This window comes from Pan troglodytes, chromosome 18 (assembly GCF_028858775.2).
Source record: "Pan troglodytes isolate AG18354 chromosome 18, NHGRI_mPanTro3-v2.0_pri, whole genome shotgun sequence".
Classification (NCBI taxonomy): domain Eukaryota; kingdom Metazoa; phylum Chordata; class Mammalia; order Primates; family Hominidae; genus Pan; species Pan troglodytes.
In genome coordinates this window covers 44,406,520-44,432,147 of record NC_072416.2, presented here as the reverse complement: position 1 = coordinate 44,432,147, position 25,628 = coordinate 44,406,520, and the positions used below count along the sequence as shown (strand labels likewise).

Below are 25,628 nucleotides of genomic sequence, written 5' to 3'. Positions count from 1 at the left end.
GTGTGTGTGACGCATGCACATGTCACAGAGTGAGCTGTTGTGTGTGCATATGTGTGTGTGTAGATGGTTGAGAGGCACCAATGACAGGCTGTCTGGGTGCAAGCAGGTCAAGCCCCACTCCTCAAGATGGAGGAGGAGCTGCTGCTCCCGGCGGGGACTCCCCAGCAGGCCACTGGGGGAAGCCCCACGACCCAGACGGCAGGTGGAGAGCAGCAGCTGGCCGGAGATCGACTTCAGCGAGAAACTGTGCGGAGCTCCAGCAGCTGGACTTCCTGGAGCAGAAGAGCCGCTGAACCCCGCCCCTGCTGATCTCACTGCACACAGCCTAGGGCCCCACCCGCCGAGGACTCCAGAACCTTCTCCTACGAGCTCGCCCAGAGACCAGGCCAAGAGAGTGGTCTCTGAGGAGCCCGCCAGAAAGGCAAGGCGAGGCCCGCAGAGAAGGATGCCGAGCCTGTAGAAGCAGAGACGTCGGGGATGGGGGACCTGCCCTGGGCGCCGCCAGAGGCCCAAGCGCCCAGCACCGCAGGAGCTGGAGACGTCGCTGAGCACCAGGTGGCGCCGGCGCGGTTCCTACAGGGTGCCTGGAGGCAGGCTGCGGGGTGGCTGTGCCGGGAGACTGGAGCGGCTCCTGGCTCCGCGCAGGCAGGGCCCCCAGAGACAGCTCATGCAGCAGATCCGCAGCCCCGGGGCCCTCAGGCACCGCCGCGGCTGCCGCCCTCGCTCAGTCCCGAGCGCGTCCACCCTGGCCCAGCCAGCTGCCCCCGCTGAACCTGCGCCGGGCGCTCCGGCCCTCCGCCGGGGCCCCAGCCAACCCCGCGGGCTCAGGCTCCCAGTTCCTGTCCCAGCCTGCGCCCGCTCCAGCGCCCCCGGCTCTCCAGCTGCTCTTCCCGACTCCTATCCTTGGCCGCCCCCAGCGCGGAACCGACCCGCGACCCTACCTCCAACATCGCCGGTCTCGCCTCTCGCAGCCTTTTTGGCGTCCGCGCCTCAGCGTTGAAGCCAGGGCCCCTCGTGAGCTCGGCGCCCAGCCTGCCAAGTCCTCTTCTGCCTCAGCTCTCACAGCAGTGTCTTCCCCGCCTGCTGGTCGGCATCGCGCCACAGCCAATGTCTCCTGTTGCTGTCCGCCCCCGCGAAGCGCTGCAAGGGCCAGCGCCCAACCTGTCGCTGCGGAAGACCCGGGCATAGAACCTGTTCTGGTGCTGGGCAAGCGCTTCCGCCCCAAGTCCCCGACCTGGGCAACCTGGGGGAGCCCAGGGAATAGCGCTCCGGACCCAGAGGCTGGACAGCCAGCCCGCCCGCTCGTCCCTGGCCACTAGGCGCCCCGGACCTGACCACCGCCCCCGCCACCTCCGCCGGTGGGCAAGGAGGGTCCCCTTTCAGCCTGCAGTTCCTCAGCAGAGAGGAGGGCCCTCCGCAGGCCCGCGCCCGGTCCCACACTGGGGAGAAGCCGTTCAGCGGCGCCATCTGCGGTAGGGCCTTCACCACCAAGGGCAACCTCCAGGTACACTTGGCACTCACATGTGGAATAACGACCCTGGCAACCTCCCCCAAGGCCGGCTGCCGCGGTGGAACAGTCCATGGCTCTGCTAGGGGATGATGGTCTGAAGTTCTCTGAAACATTCCGGAAGGATCTGACAGCCCAAATAATGAATGGCGACCCCGATTTTTGGAACCAGGAAGCTGCAGCTCACCCCCAGGAGCTTCCCATAAAGAACAATGAGATTTCCATCGTTCAGAACAGAGGCTTTTCCCAGATTCCAGGAAGTTCTGGCTGCTGCACCATCCCTCTGGGTACCCTGGGGTGCAAAGAGCGCAAAATAGCCCTCCCATTGTCAGTCTGGACAACGCACCTCAGCGGCCTGCACAGCAGGCAGCGTCCATTCGCCAGGTTACCCAGGAGAACAAGGAGATGGTCTAAACTAGCTCAACACACGGGACTCGCGTCCTTCAACAGTGAGTCTGACTGTTCTTGAGAACTCTGCAACCTTTTAAGTGAAAAAAAAAAAAAAAAAAAAAGGTGATTGCAAAACGGCCTCAGGAACAGAAAGAGCCCAGGCAATCCTCACTTCTTTTCTACTAAAACCCAGTAATCCCTAGAGGGAGAAAGGGCGTCTCCTGCAGTATTCCAGTGAAACTCGCTGGTTTTGCTCGAATTAGACACTTGAACTATGTTTTTAGAACTCTTCATCTTAAAAGAAGTGGTTTAGTACTCCAAATGCTGTGTATTATGACAGTGTCTTCCTCTGACGTATTTATAATGTTAAGATTATGTGGGCAACAGACAATATAATAACCCTAACCTTAAATGAAGTTTATCTACTTCTGAATACATCTGGCTAGGTAAATTTTTTTAAGCAAGATTTGTTTTACTATAAATAAGTGGATTATTTCAATGCAATGTGAAGTTCTATTGGGAAAGAGAGCATGCTTTGTGTGTACAAGTACCTGTCAGTAAGAAGCTTTTTTTTAAAATTTAAATGTTTGTAGCCACTATGTGGACAGTTATTTTCTAGTGTGGTCTGTAGCCCAATGACTGGGGAACAAGTTACAGACAAAATATCATAAATTATTGACAATATTATAAGCAGTTGTGAGTAAATATTTTACATTATTAAAGCTGTGCAATAATAAGATAGTGTTTCCGGGCGGGCACGGTGGCTCACATGTATAATCTCAGCACTTTGGGAGGCTGAGGCAGGCGGGTCACCTGAAGTCAGGAGTTGGAGACCAGCCTGGTCAACATGGCGAAACCCCGTCTCTACTAAAAATACAAAAAAAGCCGGGCGTGGTGGCAGGTGCCTGTAATCCCAGCTACTCTGGAAGCTGAGGCATGAGAATCTCTTGAACCTGGGAGGCAGAGGTTGCAGATCAGGCCACTGCATTCCAGCTTGGGGGATAAAGTGAGACTCTCCAAAAAAAAAAAGAAAAAGAAAAAAAAGAAAAAAAAAGATGGTGTTTCTATAATGTGATTGCAAACTTTTAATGTATACTATTGGACTTTCTGTATTTTGTATTAGAAAGGTTTGTTTATAATTTGAACATTTAAAATTATGTAAAGTATTTCATGAATCATACTCTAAGGAAAATGAAAAAACCAATGTTTTGTTTGTCTTAAGATCAAACAATGTTAGAAATCTATGCTACTTTAACAGAAGAGCCACCAAAACTTGTTAGCTCCTCAATACAATAGGAGCTGCTGTTTCTTAAAATGATTTAACTTTTCTACAAAGCCCATTTAAAAACTGTGATCATCCCTAATGAAACTTTGATGAATTAATCTTAGGACTGTGACATCAGTACAAGCCAGGAAGGAACTAGGAAAACACTGTTAAATTTTACTGTAAGCGGGTCTGTCTCTCTCTCACATTCCCACAGACAAGATTGTGACTGTCTGGTAGCACTGGTCATTTGGACAGTTAATCTGAGAAAAATAGCCAGTGTCTGGCATCATAATCACTCATGGCTTTGACTTTTTCTGGTTTCCTGATTTATTTATTATCTTTTCAGATGAAAGCAAAACACAATGTCCTCTGATTATTCGGAACACAGTCTGATGCTGATGGCCTGTCCATTGTATCCAGTGAGAAAAGAGGCCAGGACACTGAGGCAGGCTGAATCAAAACTTGAACAGAAGTGTTGTGTGTATCACCTCATTTTCACGCATTTCAAGTGTGCTGGCACCTGACATTTTAAACTTCCAACAACAGAATTGTTCAAGAGATGTTCAAGAGATGTTCTGAGTAGCTGAGTGACAGTGCAAGGAGGTGCATGGTTCCTGACGAAAGAATCAGACAGTGAAGTCTTCTCAGTTGAGACAGACAAATAGAAAATCTGTTTCTCACATAACTACAGCGATAACAGAAAATATTGTAAGAGGATGAGCTATTTTTGCCAGTGCATCATTGAACAAAAAAGTTTCAAAGACTCATTAGCTGTTTACTTCTGTTGGAAATTAACGTTGAGCTCTAAAAGTTTTCCATAGTGTTGAGATGTAACTCCCCCATGTCATACCACATGTTGTTCCCCATCATAAAATGTTGTTCCCCATGTCATACCACATGTTGTTCCCCATCATAAGATGTTGTTCCCTCATCATAAGATGAGGGATTGAGGGTGTTGCAAGCATTGGGAAAAGAAAACTGAGGTGGCTTAATGTTGCTGTGTTTTAGCAGTTGAATGCTTTATTATTTATCTGGTTTTTTTTGTATGATTTTTTTGGTTAGTATTTGGTACCATGTAGTGCTGTGTCTTCTCCCAAAAAGATGTGTATTTAGCTTAGGAAAGAAATGCAAAGTGTGGTTGATAAAATGGCTCATGAAAGTGCAGTGAGACTGACCCCATCCTGTATTCAGGGATAGGCCATCCCTCTCTGCCAGTGAAGAGAGACACTATCTTTATACCGTAATACCACGTAGAGCTAGGGCTTCCCTGATCCAGCTGGGGATTGTTACCTACACCCAATATTGTTTATTATTAAATCTTGTGGCTTGAAATATCTACTGATTGAAATGGATGTCTTGGTCTAGGTTACTATTTTTGACATATGTAATTGAAAAAAAAAGCAGGATGTATATTTTAATTTTTTAAAATTTACCATTTTATTTCAAGTTATTGTACCAAGCTCATGAAATGTTTTACTATTTGTCAGAAAAGTGACATTATGGCACATGCATTCTAAGATTTAATACATTGTTTTTAGGGAGGTTGAAATACAGTATCCTGAATCTTAAATATTATAGAACTTTTAAACAATTTGGCTTAGTTGGAGAAGGCTGGGGTATATTTAAGAATGTTATGTGTTCTGCATTACTCCTTAAGAAACAGATTTTCAGGCTGGGTGTGGTGGCTCACGCCCATAATCCCAACACTTTGGGAGGCCGAGGCAGGAGGATTGCTTGAGGCCAGGAGTTCGAGACCAGTTTAGGCAACAGAGCAAGACCTGATCTCTATAAAAATAAAAATAAAAAAAGAAACACGCTTTTGAGATAATAGTGATAACACCTGACTCTGTTACATATCACACCAAGACTAATTGAAGATAAGGAAAATTGGTTCTTGAGATAACAGAGACAAAGTAGACAGAACACATTGATTTCTGATGTAACACATAGTCAGTGTTTGAGGAAACTGTTTATAGAAAGTGAAGCCAAAGTTCTTTATTTTACCAAGGTAACTTTTAATAACCCAACTGTTGGATGAATAAAGCTTTTTAAAAAATTCGAAGCAAATGTTACTCATCATTTGGAGTCTGGATGTCCCAGTTCACAGGGTTACTTCTGAAATGTAGAGCACATGCAGCCTTCTGATCAAAGGAGAGTGAGGGGACTGCTCCTGCCAGGGCCCAGTTCAGCCGCAGGACCCCATGGCGGCCCATGGTCTTTGTCCATGCTGTGGGAGCAGTACAGGATTTATTCACTCAATAAACATTCACTAGGGGCTTACCATGCCGTGGATCCTAGGAGTCTGCAGAACACATCCAGCTGAAACCCTCTTCTGCGGTAGACCTTCAGTTATTCAAATACTACTCTCATTTTTTCACTGAAATGTTGTCAGTCACTCTCAGGATAAACATCACTTGTTTCTTTAACCAGTCCTCACTTATTGTGGTTTTCAGTTCCTTCATAATCCAGCAGTCATGAAAGGAAATGGGAGAAGGTGGGAGAGGGCTTTCCAGTTACTGAATGGAAGTTGGGCTTCCAGTACCAAGGACTTTGTGAAGCAGGCCATACCCTTTCAAGGAGTGCGTTATGAATGCAGTAATTCACACAAGTATTAGACATTACAACATATATGGACTGTAAGTTTTTGTGGCTAGAGGATTCACTGGTATATTCACGGGGAAGTGAATGCTTTTGTGAGTGAGTTTCTTATCCTGCAGAAACGCTTTGGGACCACATCAGGCTGCATTACATTGACTGTCTCATGTTGTTTCTCAAAATAGTCATAGATTCCATGTGGTTAAATCACCCATTTTAAAAGCAAAGCCAAATTTATTTCCTATGACCATATTTGACCATATGGTCATAATTCCTATGACCAATATGACTATATTATTTCCACATTTCCTGTGACCACAGGAACACCTCAGGGCATCACTAGACAAGTAAATTATGGTTTCGACAAGTATCCACTGATACAGAATCATTGAATGGTGGAGCTGATCAGGGCTTTAAAAAGTCATCTATTCCAATGCTGGTTATTTGCAAAGAAAGGGCTGAGAATCACAGTGATTATACAACCTGCCCACAGTCACAACAGTAGTTAAGTAACCACACTGGGACTCGTAACTTCATATCTTGAATTCTAGACCAGAGCTCTCTATCCTAAAGCAATGTTAGAGGTACTCTTTTTAATTATACTAATAAAAAGTAATTTTTTATGCAGACTGGCTCTCACTGTGTTGGCCAGCCTGGACTCGAATTCCTGGCCCTAAGTGATTCACTCGCTTTGGCCTTCCAAATTGCTAGGATTACAGGAAAGAACCACCCCACACCTGACCTTTGGAGGGACTCTGGCTTTGTGTGTTTGGGCTAGCCTTCCTGTGTAGTCAGTAAGATGTTCCTGCAGTGTACTTTGGGATCTTTCTGCACAAATTCAGTAGATCGTGTGATTTTTTTTTCATATAATAAATGTATTGCAAATAAATTTGCAACAAATAAGCTAGACAATTAATTCACAGTTAGTAACCTACGGCCTAGAAAATTTCATTTCTTTATCCACACATGTTTATAAGGAGATGATTGAAGAAGTAGTCTAAATATGCAGATTCCTAATCATCCCCAAGAAGAATGGAACCACTGAAAGGCAACCTGGGAGGGTGTGGGGTTGTTCTGAGGTTGTGAAAGCCACTGAAATTCACACATAAGGGGATAGTAAAAGGGAATCCACATCTTTTGAGTACCTTCATGTGCTGGGTATAACTTGGTCTTCATTAAGATGATGCACCACCTTTGGAGTCAGACAGAACTGGATTGAATCCCAGTTCCATCGCTTATTACTATATGATCGTGAATGTGTTTTTAGCTCATCTGAGTCTCAGTTTTCTCACCTATAAAAGATGGGGTTGTTATGAGGCTTACGTATGGTACATATGTAAAAATCTAGACACAATGCCTGTAATTTTGTAAGTGTTCAATATATGGAGGGAGCAGTATTATATTTCCCTCATTTAATCTTTAGAGCAAGTTTATAAAATTTGTGTTATTATTCATATTTTTTAGATAAACCGAGGATGAGAAAGATTACATAAATCACTCCAGCCTGGGCGAGAGTGAGGCCCTATCATATATGTATATCCTATATATAGCTATATATAGATAGTTTTAAGATAACAGATAAAATAAAAATATCTCCAAAATTTAGAAATTTGTTCCGAATTAATCAGTGTCCCTGGCAGATCATTTAAGTTAAAATTTTTCTTCTGATACTTGCTTTAGTTGTCTACAAATTCATGCCCTTATACTTGATCCTTCTACATAAGCAGAAGTCTAATTCTAGGCATTGTTCTTTGTCTGGAGCTATGCACCTAGTACATAATTAATTAAAAGTGCTTACCTGTCCGACCGCAGTGGGTCACGCCTGTAATCCCAGCACTTTGAGAGGCCGAGGCGGGTGGAGCATCTGAGGTCGGGAGTTCCAGACCTGCCTGACCAACATGGAGAAACTCCGTCTGTACTAAAAGTACAAAATTAGCTGGGCGTGGTGGCGCATGCCTGTAGTCCCAGCTACTCAGGAGGCTGAGGCAGGAGAATCGCTTGAACCCAGGAGGTGGAGGTTATGGTGAGCCGAGATCGCGCTATTGCACTCCAGCCTGGGCAACAAGAGCGACACTCCGTCCCCCCAACCCCCCCCCCAAAAAAAGCAATTATGATCACATTTAAAATCTTATTATGTGGTGGTTTTCTCTCCTCTCCTCTCCTCCCTTTCCCTCCTCTCCCCTCCCCTCCCCTCTCTTCTCTTCTTTTCTTTTCTTTTTTCTTTTTTTGAGACATAGTCTTGCTCTGTCGCCCAGGCTGGAGTGCAGTGGTGCGATCTCGGCTCACTGCAACCTCCGCCTCCCAGGTTCGGGCGATTCTCCTGCCTCAGCTCCAGAGTAGCTGGAACTACATGCGCGTGCCACCACACCCGGCTATTTTTTTTGTATTTTTAGTAGGGACGGGGTTTCAACATGTTAGCCAGGATAGTCTTGATCTTCTGGCCTCATGACCTGCCCGCCTTGGCCTCCCAAAGTGTTAGGATTACAGATGTGAACCACCGCGCCCGGCCCAGTTTTCTTTTACATAAGCCTCTTCTTTTGTTGAAAACATAAGATCTTCCTCACAGTGGAGAAACCTGAAAGCTCCCAGCAGCCAGCAATGAATGAAAGGTGGGGGCGGGGCTGCCGGCATGGCAGGGCCTAGTGAGCCTTGTGCCTAGGCTCCCACATCACAATGGGGTCGGGGGCGCGTGGAGGGGTCTCTGGGCCTGATTGGTTCCTGGGAACCGGGAGGGAGCTCTGGCGGTTGGCAGGGCAACCTCCTTCAGTTGGTGGGAAGCGGTGGAAGGAGGAGGAGCTCCATCTGTGCTCTCTTCTCCGCAGTCACAGCTCTCAGGCTTGTTGCATCTAGACCCATTCTAAATAAACCAAGCAGATTCCTAAGGGACCCTTGCAGACAAGTCAGCTCAGGGGAGGCGGCTGAGGCGGGGTGCGGGCTGCTAGTGGGGTGCAGCCCCATAGCCGGGGCTGGCCCTGCCAGCGTGCCTTTCCTGGGAAGAGGTGGAAGTGCTGAGCTCTGCAGACTTGGAAGCAAAGGAAGGCCCAAGCTGCTGGAGAGGAGCCGGGCTACCCCATGGGGAACACGCTGAGCTATTGCTTGGGCACCAACGCCAGCCTCAAGCGGGGCCAGCGCAGGAGGTCTGGGGAGCTGTCCTGCAGCGCTGACATCTATGAGGCAGCGTCAAGCAAAGGTGTAGGCCAAGGCAGAGAGGAGCGGAGGCGCCGCAGATGGAACATGCCGCTCCCTGATGCCAGCCCCAAGCAAAGCCAGCGCAGGGTGCTGTGGGCGGAACCGCCCTGCAGCCATAACCTCACGGAGGCAGAGGTGGCAGTAAAAAAAAAAAAATCCCCACACCCCACTGCTGTGGAGCCTGCCCAGTCGGATTTCGGAGCCCGCGAGGGCCATGACCTGCAGCACATCAGCGACCAGGAGATGCCCAAAAGTAAGGAGGCGACTGATAGTGTTTGTCCTCAGGCGAGCCTCTGGCCACCGCTGACTCAAGGTCCCCCCAGAGGCATCCACAGCCTCGGACTCCTCCCTCCTGCCCCTAGCCAGCTTTCCTAGGCCCAGGCACCAGGCAGGAGGACTGGCCTTGCGTCGTGCCTACGTCCCCCACCTCCCCCCTGCAACCAATTTTTTTTATCTGTAGCATCTGGTGGTTTCTCTCCTCCTCCCTACCCCAGTGCCCAGTTCTGACCCCTTTCTCATCCCCCAAGGCTAGGCAGAAACTAAGTTTTCAAAATAGAAAATGTATGCTACAGATTTCATTGCTATAGAGGAAGTGTCTTACAGCTCTTCTGTTTAAACATTGGTTGACCTCTTAATTTATTTAAACGTTTGAATAATTAAGCTTCATGATGAATGTGGCTTTGTAGCTGGAAAGTACTGTACTCGCGGAATATTAAAAAATCGTGAAAGAATGAACAAAGATAGTATGTGAATGAATTGTACCTTTATACACAAAGCATGCAAGTACTTGTGAAAGTTTTTCCTCATTTGGTGGTGTAAGGTAGGCCTCGGAGTGGTTTTACACACTAGGTAGTAGATGGGTAGTGTTGGATGAGAGCCCAAAATAGACTCTTTATATCATTCTTTGGGATTTACAACACATTTTCATGTACGTCTCATATATCACCCTGTCTCTACAAAAAAAAAGGGTTAAAAATTAGCCGGGTATGGTGGCTTGCACCCATAGTCTCAGCTGCAGGAGGATCTCTTGAGCCCAGGAGTTTGAGGCTTCAGTGAGCTATGCTGGCTCCATCGCACCATTGCATCACTCCAGCTTGGGCAACAGAGTGAGACCCTGTCTCTTTAAAAAATTGTTTTTTGCCCAAAACAGCTCTTTATTTTAACATATTTGCTATACTGAGCCGGTGTCTGACAGTAATTGACCACAGCATCACTTGCTGCTTGAGACTTTCCCTGAAATGCGCTGGTAATAGCCGCATAGAGGAGGGTGGGTATATTTGATAAGTAGAAGGAGGAGGGCGTGTATATGATTCATCTAAAAGTGGCATCAGTTTATTTAGATGCAAGTTCTAAAATGAAGTCCCAGACACAGCCTGGTTTTATTCCACATACGTGGAGAACTTCTGTGATTTTTGCATTCTCCAGTAGAATTGGGACATTGTGGCCTTTATTTTCTTTACATTTATCACTAAAAACTTTTCTCAAGACTGTTAAAAGTGATTAAAATGGATGTGTAGCTTTAAAAAGAATCTTTTCTACTCACTTAAATTATCCCATTTTTCCTTCTTCCTCTACAGATTTTGCTTCTGACCGTCCAAGGGAAAGCACACTCTTCCTGAGAAAATATCAAATGAGTGGTAAGATAATATTGTTTCTTCCTCCAAGCAAAAAACTTCAAACTTTCTGTTTCATGTATTACAGAAAGTATTTAGAGGAACTCAGATATTAGTTAAAAAAATTTCAACTTTTTATATATTTACTTGTCTTATTTTAATATGTGACATAATTTCCTTTAGTTGACACTGTTCGTGGAAACATGCAGGCTTTATGTCTCCACGTTTGATGACATTTTTATCAACATCAATGCAATTAATTGGCCACATGATTTGGTGTAGTAGTCATGGATGTATGCCTTTTTCTTTATACATCTTTGCCATTTTTCCCTTGCTCCAAAGAGTACATGTTAATGATGAGTGATAAGATTTAGGCTACAGCTTGGATTTCACTTGAACAAATCAAAAGAATCTGTTGTTCTAGATTGGATCCGTGATTTTGGCCTCCTTTTTACACAGTGCTCTAACCGCATGAGCCTGTCACATCCATGTTCATGCTACTCAGAACTTTTTCATTCGAATGTAATGGAAATGTAAACATGGCCTGTGCTGTTTTCCAGGTTAGCCTTAGTGTGTGAAACTAGTGTAAAGTTTCCACATCCTGCTTGTTTTAGGATGTGAATTAGAACTGTAGGAGTTTTCTGTACTCCTGCTTATTTTTTGTAACATTCTGCTAAATCTTACTTTTTTTTCAAAAAAGCCATACACCATGTTTTTCAGTTGTTTTCAACAGCAAGAATACAAGAAGTGGGGTTTCTATAATAACATCTGAAGTAATGCAGCACAATAAAAAATGGGTTTCTCCCCTGCATTTTCATAGTTTGTATGCACTTTGCCTGTCTCGAGCTGGTAACTTCTGGTTAGGATTGTTGTATTTCTCAGTTTCTTCCAGAGCCATGGGCTTCTCACACATAGAGTGTATGGAAGTGGAAGAAAACCTACCCCATGCCCCTCTCTCTTCAGCAGTGAGAAATGTGTGTCAGTGAGACCAGCTCAACTTCAAAGAAGGAGGCATTGTAGGGAACAAAGTGTGGCCCAAGTCCCCCTTGTAGCTTTTATTCTTTGGACCTGTATTAGAATGAAATGATTTTGTGTCCTGAGGATACCAAGTTCAATTAGGTTGGCACACTCATGTTAACATTTGAGTTTAAGCTAGGCTACTTTTCAGTTGTGTAAAGACCCGTTTATTTTTTCAGTAACATATTAGTAGATGACTGATCAGTCATTGGATGCTTGCAGGGATTCTAGTGCATCTAAAGACTGGCTCCAGGCCAGAAACTGGTTCTTAGAGCTGTCAGCTATTAGATCCTGGTAATGAAAGTAAGCTATGTGTAGAATCAGAAAACACTACTGCTTAGGGGTTCAGATATACAATAGGTAAATTTTTTATTAGCTAAATTTCTCATCTGTCCTGTATTTTGGCATTTCTATGAAGGAATACCTGAGACTGGATAATTTATAAAGAAAAGAGGCTTTATTGGCTCACGGTTCTACAGGCTGTACAGGAAGTGTGGTGCTAGCATCTGCTTCTGGCAAGGGCTTTGAGAACCTAATAATCATGGTGGAAGGTGAAGTCATCTCTCACATGGTGAGAGGAGGAGCAAGAGAGAGTGGGAGGTGCCGCCTTCTTTTAAACAAGCAGATCAGGCCAGGTGCGGTGGCTCACGCCTGTAACCCCAGCACTTTGGGAGGCTGAGGCAGGCAGATCACTTGAGGCTGGAGTCCGAGACCAGCCTTGGCCAACATAGTGAGACCCTGTCTCTACAAAAAATTTAAAAATTAGCCAGGTGTGGTGGTTTGTGCTTGCAGCCCCAGCTACTCCGCAGGCTAAGGTGGGAGGGTCACTTGAGCCCAGGAGGTCAAGGTTGCAGTGAACCATAATCACGGCACTGTGCTCCAGCCTGGGCATCAGAGTGAGACCCCATCTCAGAACAACCACCACAACAACAAAAACCCAAGAAGATCATGCATGAACTCAGAGCAGGAACTCCCTCATCACCAAGGGGATGGCGCTAAGCCATTCATGAGGGATCTGCCCCCGTGATCCAAACACTTCCCCACCTCCAACACTGGGGACTACATTTCAACATGAGATTTGGAGGGCATACACGTTGCCTAATTTGTTTTGCCTTTCCTTGTGTACATGGGGATTCTTTCATTTTTGTGTAATAGAACATCTGTTAGGTCAAAAATAAAACTATATTTTTAGATTTTACTTTATGCCAGATTATTTAAATGATAACTTTTGTTGGTAAGAATTTTTTAAAATGGAGTTTTATCTCATTTTATATAGTGATAATCAGATGATTAGCAACTACTTTTATTCTATGGTATTTATACCAGAATTGATTAGTTATTTTTTCATTCTTAGTGCAAGAAAAGAGGAGCAGCTCTCACCTATATTATGTAAGTAAACTTTTGAAAAGTTAAGAAATTAATTGTTTGAATTAAAAATCTGTCATGATTCCTTAAAAATTTAACAGGGAGCCAGTGCTGTTAGCGTGATCCTTTTCTGATGGACTTTCTAAATCTCTTCTATTTTCCTAAGTATCAGATTTATACAGGAAAGTCTTTAGCTTACTGTGCCCATTTTTAAGGGTGATTGTGATATTATATCACAATTTGGTTGTGATATAAATATCTGCCTTAAATATTTAATCTTTTGTATTCAAATAAAATTAAAAATAGCTGAGTCTACTTTCTCCAACACTTTCTGCTGACTTCCTGTCATAGCAGGTGAAAGCGTAGCTTCCTCACTCCACTGTGACCTTATTTCCCTCCCCGTTTCTTCCACCTGTAACCCATTTTTTATTAAATCACTAATTGATATTTACATGATTATGACTATGCACATATTATTCACTGCTGAGTCATGTAGTGTTCTGACTGTGCCTCCTCGTTGTGCATCCTTCATTGTTTCTCTTAAATATTTCTGAAATCTGAACACTTCTGCACTTCTCCCAGATAATCCCCCTTTTCCTAGCCCATGATAGCTCATAAAGCCAAATACGACCATTAGCCCCCAGCTGGCCTCTTTGTTTTCACATCCTTCATTATTTTGTGTGTGGAATTAATTTTCTGACTATGTTCCTTTGCCTCTTTTTTAACAGCTATTCTTCCCCAAGTGGTGTAACATTTGTCACATGCCTATCAAAAATAATGTTTTATTTACTAAAACATATGTTCTGTGTTTTTTCTTGAAGGAACTTTCCTTGGCCTTTGGTTATCCTCCTCCAGGATAGACTGTGTTTCCCTAGGCTGCCCTGAGCCTGTTTCCCTGGGAGCCCTCTCTGAACTCTTATGCGCCCACTCATGTTGGATCCCTGAGTCCTAGACTGTGCATTGCCCTCTGCCTTGTGTTACTCCCCAGTGGTGCTGGAGCACAGTTTCTGAGGAAAGGCTCATGGACACACATGTATAGAGATCTAGCCTCTCTCCAAACCCTTCTTTTGTTATAGAGTATAAAATTCTAGAGTGAAAACTAAATTTCATGGCTCTGAAGACATTTCTCTATTGTGTTTTCATTATACTGTACTTGAAACTATTGCCATCGTGTGATACATCATATGTAACCAATTTTTACATTTTTGAGCTTTTTAAGACCTTCTGTATTCCTGGGATTCGGAAATTGTATAATACAGCTTTGTGGGGACCTTTTATTTATTGCAGCCATTAAGTCTGCAGACTCTCTTTTAGAGAATTGTCCTATATTCTCTGTTTTATTATTATTTTAGTATTCTTATGATTCAAATGTTCGGCCTCTTATACCAGTATTTCTGCATTGATCTTTAATTTCTTCCCCTCCTATTTTCCAGTTTGTCTTTTGTTCTGCTTCTTAGAGATTCTTTGACTTTCTGCGCTAACCCTTCTATTGAATTTTTAAAATCTCCTTAAGGGTATTTTAAGATTTTTAAAAAAAGTTTTGCTCCTGAATTTTTACTGGTCCCAGAATTCCTTTTTCCTGTTGTTTTGATCTCTCATTGGAGGCTTCCCTGAGATGTGTGGTGGTCTTTGCCTTTCTCTATTTGGAAGCAGGACCTTTGTTCACTGAGGGGTCTCATTGTGGGGATTTGGAGGTCAAGCCAACTTTTCTTTTGGGGAAACTCAGTGTATTATATGTGGGTATTTTCTTTGCAATGGTTTAGTTTTCTTCCAAGGAGGATCTCCCAGTTTTCTGCCTGGGCAGTGCAAGCATGGCTGCTGGCTTTCTAGAAGCAGGGTTGGGAAGGAAAGTGCAGTTTCACTTTGTGTGTGCAATTTATTCCCATTTCCCAAGTTTTAACCCTAGTAGTTCTGAGCCCAGAAACCCTCAGGTATAAAATATCCAGAGAATACGCATCCAAATTCCTTCTAAGATGGGAAGAGAGGTGGACTTGGGGCTCTAAGCACAGATTTACAGTTGACCTTGCTGGCTTCGGTTGTATATTTCACCCTACCTTCCCAGGTACTATGTGCCTCTGATTTTGGAGCCTGAGTTGGGTTCTTCAAAACAAAGAAGATCACTTGTTTCTGTTCAAGTCACTCCCTGTCAGCTCCAAAGTTGTGCTTCCATGTCAGTTGCAACTCTTCTATCAGCTTTTCACCTTGCATCATTGACTCAGAATGATCTGCCATCAATCCTGTCTCCTGGTCCTGTGTATAATGTTTATTTTATGAATAATACTAATGAGATTTCAGAAGGAAGAGAAAATAAATTTCTGGTCAATCCATCATATTTAATGATTTAACCCATATATAAGTGTAAATCTAAGTTTAAATTCAACATAATTATGACATTAATTCAGACAATTTCTATTTATACTTACAATAAGCACATAACACTTTTCCACTCAGGCCTTGTGTAAGAATTCTATTCAAACTCCATACATGCCATGTGGTCCCATTGCTGTGCAACATAGATGGAGCTGTTTTTGTTAGTACACAAAATGTTATAAATTTTTAAGTTAGCTAAAAGTCATTAATTATTTTAAAAATATCTGAAAGATGTCTCTTAAAAAAATGGGGAGAAAAAAGTGATCTTGAGAGCTGAGCATGGTGGCTCACACCTGTATCCCAGCACTTTGAGAGGCTGAGGCAGGCAGATCACTTGAAGCCAGGAGTTTGAGACCAGCATGGCCAACATGGTGAAACCCCATCTCTACTAAAATACAAAATACAAAAATTAGCCCGGCATGATGGCACATGCCTGTATTTCCAGCTACACAGGAGGCCAAGGCAGGAGAATTGGTTGAACTTGGGAGGCGGCGGTTGCAGTAAGCTGAGTTCAGGCCACTGCACTCCAGGGTGGGAAACACAGCAAGACTTCCTCAAAGCACACACACACACACACACACACACACCCCAATATATGTTCATTATATGAAATTTTAAATAGAACAAAATGGGGACATGTATCACCTAAAGCTGTACCAACTAGTCTGTGTTTTGGTGCATTTTTTTTCTGTTCTTTTTATTCTCATATATGGATTTTTTCTCAGAATTGACTTTTGTTACCGCGTAGTATTATGCTGTATTACCCCTAATAGTGGTGACCTTAAGGGATACTTTCCTTCACTTTGAATGAAAGTATCTGAGTGAGTCCATTTTTATTTTTCATGCTATTTTTGTTTTTTCAGGCAATAAAAGTATGTACATTGACATACATACACTGTTAATGTAAAGTATATACATTAATAGAATAGCTTAAGAGACATAAGAGTTTAGCTAGAGTTAAAACATTTCTACCTTGAAGGAGAATTTGGTCCTTCAAATAGTAATATTGTTCAAAAACATCTGGGATTTTTGTTAAGAAGTAAGTGAATTTACAGTGAAAAGCATCTGAAACAAGCAAAATGGTGTTAGACTGTATGGATATTTCTGATTATTGGCTACAGGCAATTTTTAAATACTGTGTACTTTTATAAACAACCGCTAGATCTCCTCCCTACCCTGTCTTTCATGTACTTGTGGGAGACCCTGATGGAAGAGTGTGATAACATGATGCAGACAAGCATATCCCAATAGGAAGAAGGAAGGCTCATGTGAATTATTTTTTTAAAAGCTAAAATAATTGGTATTTTGTGGTTTTAAATAATGCTGTTGATCTCTTCAACCATTTGGTGACTAGGATTTGGTTACTGCCATTATTTTTAAGAAAGAGCATTTTTTTTTAAAGACGGAGTCTTGCTCTGTCACGCAGGCTGGAATGCAGTGGCATGATCTTGGCTCACTGCAACCTCTGCTTCCCAGGTTCAAGCAATTCTCTGTCTCAGCTTCCTGAGTAGCTGAGATTACATGCACCCACCACCACACCTGGCTAATTTTTGTATTTTTAGTAGAGACGGGGTTTCACCATCTTGGCCAGGCTGGTCTTGAACTCCGGGCCTCATGCTCCACCTGCCTCAGCCTCCCAAAGGGCTGGGATTACCGGAGTGAGCCACTGTGCCTGGCCAGGAAGAGCATTTTTTTAAACATAGATGAGGCAGTTTCCATATTGACTGTTGCACTCTCGACAAACGAATAGATACTTTTAAAGTGTTTTATAAATAGTTTATTTTCTAGAGGGCTCAAAAGGTTCACTGTCACCTCTCTGATAGCACTGCAGATAAATTTCACCAATTTGTAACTGTAGGAAGATTTACCTTCCAAATTGTAACTGATTTAAATAACTTGTCAAGCACTTATTGAACTCCTTAATTTCTCCCACATTCTGTGCTCAGCAGCTGCAGGTAGGAGAGGAAGGGCCCTCCCTCCCCTGGAGAGGCTTTCTTTTTCACCAGGGGGATGCTTTGCAGGCAATTGCTATCATGTAACACACGGTGAATTAGACTGACGAGTACACAAAACCGGAAATGTTTTGTGGTGTGGCTGCTGGCAGAGGCATCCCAGAAGGCAGAGGAGGTGAAGCTTGCTGGGATAAGGAGGAAAGAAATAGGTATTCTGGGCAGAGAGCAGCATGACTGAGGCAGGACAGTGCCATGATGTGTGTCAAATTACTTACAGAATAAAATCAATCAACTTTTGAAATGAATGCAAAGTATTCTCGGAAGTTCTCATTTGAGTAATGTAATAGCAGTCTTATGTAAACACGAAGTGAAAGTTAAATTCCTGAAGTGGTTTTCCTCATCTGACTTTCAAATGTGAGAGAGTCTTAAAGTAGTACTTTTCCTATCTTCCCCCAAGGAAACAGGCCCAGAGAAACCCATGGCCCCTCAATTGTTTGGTCACTGAGCAGCCCTGGCACACAGAATCTCTGACTCTAAAATTCTGATTCCATCACACTGTCTCTTGAATGAGTATATTTAGGATTAGTAATTTAGTGAATGTAGTATTAGGTCTTTATTTACTGCAATAAAAATGCTGTTGTGCCAATATTATTTAATGTATGACATTTTGTTGTAGTTAATGAATAATAGAAATAGGAAATCTCAGCTGCTTTTTACTGCATAATAAAAAAACCATGAAATCTTATTTTAAACTTTTCCCATTATTTATAAAGGGAATTCATAATAGAGGCTTGCCAGGTTTGACGATTGGTATCATAGCAAGGGCAACATTTTATAACCCATTCCTCGAACATCATCTGCGGAAGTTAAGCACCTCCAATGAATTTCCCATAGAGCTGCTCACAATACCACACTCAGGCAGGTCATGGGGTATAAAAAATACCTTAATGCTTTATTATTTGACATTTTGACTAAGGAAAAAAGCCCACACTTTTGTAGGTTCAGCCTACTGTGACATTTTTCTCTATCTTCCTTCTCCTTCAGATACCTCCATGGCATCTTGATAGAAAATACAGCTCATGTTCCACCATATTGCTAGATAACAGCACAGCCAGCCAGCCTGATCTTAGACATACATTAGAAAGGTGAGTAAAACGAGGCTGCCAAGGGCTGAGTGACAGACCCCCATATGCTAAAAGCATCACAGCCATCCTCTGTCATTTCAGCCATTTGGTTGCCCTTTTCAGCAAGCAGTTTAAGAAGTTGATGTCAATGATATATGGATTTCCGGGACCTAAATATGAATTTTCTGTTTCTCTTTTAACCTTAGATGCTGTGTGGTAGAAGGGAAAGCCAGATAGCAAATAAGCAATCCCAGAAAAAGAGTGGCTATTTATTTGATGCATTTATGTTATGACAGTGTTGAACCTCATGGGAAGGAGAGGTGCTTTTTATTGAATGTTTCTGGGAAAAATTATTAGTTCTTTACAGGCCAAAGACGATGGGTAATACTTTGGAAACTACTCTTGAAAGAAGGAACAGCTTGTCCTCCAGTGGTGCCATAGTATATCTGCATTTACATTTTGCCATCATGCATGAGCACTTCATAGGCCACAATCAGAAATGCCTTTTCAAAACACCCTTGAATGATGGGTTCAAGTTTATTTAAAAAGTCACAACAAAGCCCAGTTCCATTGAGGCATCCAGGGAACATTATTAACATGTCCTTAGATTACGAGCATTGATTTTTGGGAAAACAGTTTGAGAACTACTACCTTAGCATGTTAATGTCCTTATCCCTAACTTAACTTTCCAGTCTGTAAACATGACTAGCTTACAAGCTTAATTTTGTTTCTAATGTACTAGCTTTTTAAGCTAATTTGTCAGTAACTTCTACTTTAATTAAAAATGATAAATTTACACTCATAATAATGTCACTTTCCTCTCTCCTGTGTAACAATTATTGAGATCAAATTGTGTTTCATCAGGAACTGGACTCCACATGTGTCTAAAGCCCTGAGTTTTGGCCTCTATGGAATCATCACCTAATGTTTGTATTCAGCCCTAAGTAAAAAGGCACTCTGTTTTGGCTAGAGTCCCTGGTTTCTTATGATTTCAAAAGATTCTGATGTTTCAATATGCAATTCAAAAGTAGTTTTTAAGCTTCACCTTGCTCAAACAAGTAGAGGTTCTGCTTTTTCTTCCAGCATAGTCTAATTCTTACAAGTTGTTTTAAAATAGATTATTTTTTTCTTTTTTAGAGATGGGGTTTTGCTGTGTTTGCCAGGCTGGTTTCAAACTCCTGGTCTCAAGCAATCCACCCAACTCAGCCTCCCAAAGTGCTATGATTACAGGCATGAGCTACCACGCCTGGCCTAGAAGTCTATTTTTGAAATACAGTTAGTTTTAATTTGCTCTCAAATTTTAGAAGGGATCATTTGGTATATTTACTTTTATGAAATAAAGATTTACTGAGCAAATTAATAGAGCAAATTGGCTTTCAGAAAGATTTTGAAAAATGTTTTCCATGGTTAGTAGTCCATTGTACTCAAAGGGATGAGTGAGCCATATTAGAATCACTTATACCTGTTTCTTCAAAATACATGTCTGCAAACACATGCATCTTCCCAGCTCCACATTCCCTCCATCTCTGGCACTCACAAGCCTTTTAGAAAAATGGTTAAGTATGTGAGGCATCATTATATGGATAAAAGCATCCCAGATGATTCTGACCTTAACCCTAACTCAGTCATTCTCAAACTTTGCAGCACATTGGAATCACCTGGGGATCTTTACCAACAACCCTGATGCCCAAATCATACCCAATGCCAATTAAATCAGAATGTCTCCAGCTGGTGGTGAGGCTGTTTTTAAAGCTCCTCAGGTGGTCCAGTGTGCAGCAAACGTGGGGGCCACTGCTTCCTTTGCACGGAGGAGTGATGGTTCTAACGTATAAATTACACGTTTCCCTGTCATTTGCTCTTCTTTCTACTCATAGAGCCTTTCATCTGTGCAAGTCATTTCTATGTATGTGTGCATATGCTTAAATTTAAACCATACCACAGTGTTTTGTGAACTCCTGCAGTTCACAAAAGCACTATGTGGGGATCTTGGGCAAGTCAGTTTGAAGCCTTGGTTCTCTTATTTGTAAAATGGGTGGTTCATGGAGTGTCATGTAAGGTTCAGTGGCCTTTTCAGCATGTAACTTCAAATTCTGTGATTTTGAAATCAATTTGGAGATGAAACTGTTTGAGGCACTATAGAAATATCGATCTTAGATGCTAATAATGTTGTAAGGTCTACTTTTTACAACTCAAATTTGCCTTCTCAAATTATTCTGAGCCTCATTTTAAATGCTGAGGGCAAATGGAAGCACAGAACTTATCCAAGAGAAGCCCCTGTTTGCTGACACACACCATCTGAGGATGACTGAGGACCACAGTAACATACATCTGAAGAGTTGTATTTGTTCACTAATATTTTGTTTAAATGAATGTGGAAATACCTATCATGAATATTGTATGATGCCGTGTTATGCTCTTTAGTGCTGCTTATTTCAGGATAGTTACAAGTGTCATCAATTTTTGTGTGCATTATATTTACTAATAAATTTTCTGTTAATAATTATGCAGAGGTGATTTTAAATTACTTTATTTGGTATAAAGCACAATCATTGTGTGCTTTTAGGGAACTAATGATAAATGGGTGAGTAGGCAATGGAGAACTAAATCAGCTGAAATGCAGGGCCTAGCCACTTAACAAGCAAAACACTACTATATAGCCTAAATGTAAGCTTATGTACACATAGATGTAAGTGACTTGCACAGGATGAAAGGTTCTATGGGTAGAAGAGCAAATGACAGGGAAAATATGTAATTATTTATATATAATAACCATCAGCAGAAACATCTTCTAACAGCATATTGCCTAGCATTTTGGTTCTCCTGTTTTCACTATAAAGCCAGAGAGCTAAAACAAAAGAAAAGTGCTCATATGGTACTGTTTTGAACAAGAGGATTTCAGGGCCACTGAGAGAATTCCCTCCTCCCCCTTTTAAAAACATGTATTCAGGCCTAACCAATGATAAAATCAGTTCTTACAAATATATTTTTTCCCCTCCACAGTGTGGCTTTGGCAATATATTACAACATAAAGCACAGGTGAGCTCTTTGAAAACCTGCCTTGCTATTCCAGCTCATCACTTTGTATAATATGAAACATGCTGTTAGGTCATAACTATAGGCATAAGCTGTAGAGTGCTTACTTTACAGTATTAAAGTGAATCATTTGTGGGTTTTTTGGTCTGTAAGACTCTTTTAACTCTTAAATTATTGAGGGTCCAAAAGTGTATTTGTTTATGTCTTGTTTGCAATTTATTGTAAAGAAGAAATAAAAAGATGAACTGGCCTCATGCAAATGTGTAGTAGGAAAAATGTGTATTTTTAAAGCTTTCAGGTAATCGTGGGTATTCTTTAAGCACACCAAAACTTCACAAGTGCTGACTTATTAAAATAGTTATAATGGGATTGTACATATCAATGAATTCATTCCACTAATACTCACTGATCTTTCTCATACCATAAATGGATCTCTCCACTTACTGGCTTTTATAATATTATGCATTGGCTATTTGGAAAATATTAATTCATGTTCATTGATAGTGTCAAAAACTCACTTTCATTAGTATCACCATGATTATAAAAATGTCTTCAAATATTGAGATGCCGTCAAGCTCACAGTAGTAGGTATGAGTTTTCCAAGTCCTGATTTTTAGCTTGAAAGCTTTAGCTTTATTATAGACAACAAATACTTGTTATTTTCCTTGAAATGACAGACTCATTTGACTTCTTTTTGAGAATGACAGTCAGTCAAACTTTCAGATAGAAATGGTGTTCTGTGAAAAATTGGCTTGTTCAGCTCACAATTAAATCACAAGTGCTTTTCTTTAACATACCCATACTTCAGTATGCAGAAGTGGTTTATGTGAACTTCCTACTTTATCAGGGAAATCAGCCCCCAATATTTCAATGTAGGTTCTTTTCTATTTTCTTTAAGTGTCAGCCAGTCTGAGAAATAAAGAAAAAGAGTACAAAGAGAGGAATTTTACAGCTGGGCCTCCAGGGGTGTCATCACATATTGGTAGGACCGTGATGATGACCCTGAGCTGCAAAACCAGCAAGTTTTTATTAGGGATTTTAAAAGGGGAGGGGGTGTATGAACAGGGAGTAGCTCACAAGGATCACATGCTTCAAAAGGCAATAAAGATCACAAGGTGAAGGCAAAATTAGAATTACTGATGAGGGTGTACGTCCTGCTGTGCACGCATTGTCTTGATAAACATCTTAACAGGAAACAGGGTTGAAGAACAGAGAACCGGTCTGACTAGAATTTACCAGGCTGGAATTTCCCAATCCTAGTAAGCTTGAGGGCGCTGCAGGAGACCAGCGCGTATTTCAGTCCTTATCTCAACCGCATCAGACAGACACTCCCAGAGCGGCCATCCATAGACCTCCCCCCAGGAATGCATTTCTTCCCCAGGGTTATTCCTTGCTGGGAAAAGAATTCAGCAATGTTTCTCCTACTCGCACATCCATTCATAGGTTTTCTGCAAGAAGAAAAATATGGCTGTATTCTGCCCAACCCCGCAGGCAGTCAGACCTTATGGTTATCTTCCCTTGTTCCCTTAAATCGTTGTTATTCTGTTCTTTTTCAAGGTGCACTGATTTCATATTGTTCAAACACACGTTTACAGTCAATTTGTACAATAGTGGTCCTGAGGTGATGTACATTGTCATCTTACAGAGATAATGGGATTAAGAGATTAAAGTAAAGACAGGCATAAGAAATTATAAGAGTATTATTAGAGAAGTGATAAATGTCCATGAAGTCTTTACAATTTATGTTCAGAGATTGCAGAAAAGACAGGCATAAGAAATTATAAAAGTATTAATTTTGGGAACTGATAAATGTCCATGAAATCTTCACAGTTTATGTTCTTCTGCCTTGGCTCCAGCTGGTCCCTCTGTTTGGGGTCCCTGACTTCCTGCACCACTACTTAGAATACTAAAAAGAGAGTTCAGGACTTAATAACACCATTAATTTTTACTGTTTCATCAAGGATATTCTTAAGTGAAGCAGGATATTTTAATAAAAACTGCAAGGGGGAGTGAAGAGTGTAATGAATACTAGTATAATTTGGTACTACAGCCCTTATTCTTACTGAGAAACAAGAAGTTTTACCCACTTTTGCTTTTATGCAATCATTACAAGTGTTGAACAGTGAAAAAGCAAGCAATGTCTTAATACTTTTAGAAAGTAATAAATTATGTTTTATTTTCAATCAGCTTCTCAGGTTGAATTAGTATTCTTATAAGAACATTTTGGGCCATAGGTGGTGGTTGACACCTGTAATTCCTGCACTTTGGGAGGCCAAGGTGGGAGAATTATTTGGGACCAGGAGTTTGAGACTAGCCTGAGTAATGCGGCAAGACCCCATCTATACCAAAAAAGAATTAAAAATTAGCTGGGCATGGTGGTGTGCACATTTCATCCCAGCTCCATGGGAGGCTGAGGCAGGAGGATCGCTTGAGCCCAGGGAGTCAAGCCTGCAGTGAGCCATGTTTGTACCACTGTGCTCCATCCTGGGTGAAAGAGCAAAACCCTGTCTCAAAAAAAAGAACTTTTGACATCATGGGCCTCCTAGGGAATCTCAGGGGTCCACAAACCACATTTGGAGAACCACTGGTTTCCTAAATGAGCACACAATGTGTTAGTTTTTTAAAGTTCATTAAGACTGGCCTCTTTCAAAATAAAAAGGCAATTAAGTTTGTAACTCAAACTACTTAAACAAATATGATAAACATATAATAAAGGAAGATTGGTAAATCTGAATCTCATTCACATTTATTAAAAGTTATAAGTTTATTGCCAACCACTACTGCTTTATAAAATGTTCTTGTGTTCCAGCATGTGGTTAGAGGAGTGAAAATAGATATAGTTTATTACCATTGCCTGTTAGCGGGGGTCAATATTTAAAGGCAAGTCTGGCTCATCAATGTAGAAAAGACTTCACAGTTCACGACATAATGTGCTGAAGAAAAACAGGTCAAGAAACCCTCTGAAGGCCAGGATCCAGGAGAAAAATTTGCAAAAACTCTTTTGATGAACAAATTTTACCAAAGCAAACAAGAGGTATCTCTCTCCACCCTCCATGCCCTACTCCCAAGCAGATATTTTACTAAGATATTAACAATTCCCGAATTAATTTCTTGAATGCACGTTCTTATTTTATAGATATGCAAATAGATCTCTGGCTATTTTTGAAGAGCCAATACATCCACTTTCAGTAAGTGTTGCTTTATTTGAGGTTCTATTTTTGTCTCATAGAGTTATATTTAGTTCATGCTGAAGTCAGACTCACCCACCTTTAAGTCTTCCCTCTGTTGTGTCTAATCATCTTATATAAGGAGTGTTGTAAAGTGGGCATGCTGGAGTAAGAGCTGACTTGCAGCTTTGCTTAATTGGTGTGCTAAGGGGAGTAAATATACCATGCAAATAACAAAATGTGTCATTTAAAAAAATAATTTTCTATAGCAGCAAACAATATAAATATTTGTAAATAGTCCTAACAAATATGCACAACCTCTGTGAATAGAATTAGAAAACAATTTAAATCAGTTTAAATGCTACAAAAATTTAAAAACTTCCTTCTTCAGATATATGATAGCCACAGGTCCACCTTAGGGCCTGTGTTTACAGAAAACCAAAAATATTTTAAGATCCTTATGTTTATATTTTTAAAATAAAAAGACATTTTATCTCATCAAAATTGTTGTAAGGGACACATGGGCACAAATGTGAACACTGCCATCTTAAGAGTTCTTAAAAAGTTTCCTTGAGTGGATACTTATATTGCCTTTTTTCTTCTTTCAGCAAGAGAAGCTTCCAGGGAAATCCTTCAAGCATGATCCCAAACGCAACTGTATTTTCAGATATTTCTGTACTCTTTTTCAAGTCATAAAAGTAACAGCTCCATGTGCAATCATAGCTTTGGTAAGATATTTCTTATCTATAAAGCATCTTTAACAACTGGTCTCCTACACAGCGTATGGCCATGTTTCTAACTAAAAGTAGATTCCTGAAATTATCATCAGATCTTTTAAGAGAAACCTGTGCAAGCCATTAAATACACATATTTGAGTTGAATCATCATTATGGTTTAAAATGATGCCATTGCTTTTCTTATCACAGAATAATTGCTATTAAAGGCAGCAGGAGAGATTTCTGGTTTCTCCCTCAACAGATTCCAATGTAGATCTAAGCTGAGTCCCAGGCCATATTCCCCGGGCACTTCTGATGCATGC

At 41.7% G+C, this 25,628-nt stretch overlaps 2 protein-coding genes and 1 long non-coding RNA gene across 5 annotated transcripts in view; 2 read left to right on the top strand and 1 right to left on the bottom strand.

The window, feature by feature from the left end:
- Positions 1 to 477: 477 nt before the first annotated feature.
- LOC107968834 (putative uncharacterized protein MGC34800) lies at positions 478 to 2,219 on the top strand. The gene is given in 2 exon segments (XM_016929774.3): positions 478 to 750; positions 752 to 2,219. Coding segments are annotated over 2 exon segments (522 nt in total). The 3' UTR covers positions 1,001 to 2,219.
- Positions 2,220 to 5,155: 2,936 nt separating this feature from the next.
- LOC107968835 (uncharacterized) lies at positions 5,156 to 8,402 on the bottom strand. Of its 2 annotated transcripts, none has more exons than XR_008539790.1 (3): positions 8,283 to 8,402; positions 7,558 to 7,648; positions 5,156 to 7,051 (listed from the first exon to the last, which is right to left on the bottom strand). It is a non-coding gene; the product is annotated as an uncharacterized LOC107968835 (long non-coding RNA). The 2 variants fall into 2 exon arrangements; XR_001710322.3 differs by having other exon boundaries at positions 7,558 to 7,644.
- A 76-nt stretch (positions 8,403 to 8,478) lies between these two features.
- CCNYL1B (cyclin Y like 1B) overlaps positions 8,479 to 25,628 on the top strand; it is a 30,238-nt gene continuing 13,088 nt past the window's right edge. The window contains exons 1-7 of one of the 2 annotated variants that reach the window (XM_054668353.2): positions 8,480 to 9,201; positions 10,526 to 10,585; positions 12,933 to 12,967; positions 18,310 to 18,410; positions 21,390 to 21,425; positions 24,559 to 24,610; positions 25,198 to 25,317. In XM_054668353.2, the coding sequence (XP_054524328.1) occupies positions 8,832 to 9,201; positions 10,526 to 10,585; positions 12,933 to 12,967; positions 18,310 to 18,410; positions 21,390 to 21,425; positions 24,559 to 24,610; positions 25,198 to 25,317 (774 nt within the window). In that variant the 5' untranslated portion in view covers positions 8,480 to 8,831. Of the gene's footprint in view, positions 9,202 to 10,525; positions 10,586 to 12,932; positions 12,968 to 18,309; positions 18,411 to 21,389; positions 21,426 to 24,558; positions 24,611 to 25,197; positions 25,318 to 25,628 lie in introns of both variants that reach the window. The other variant, XM_016929773.3, reaches the window with a different exon arrangement.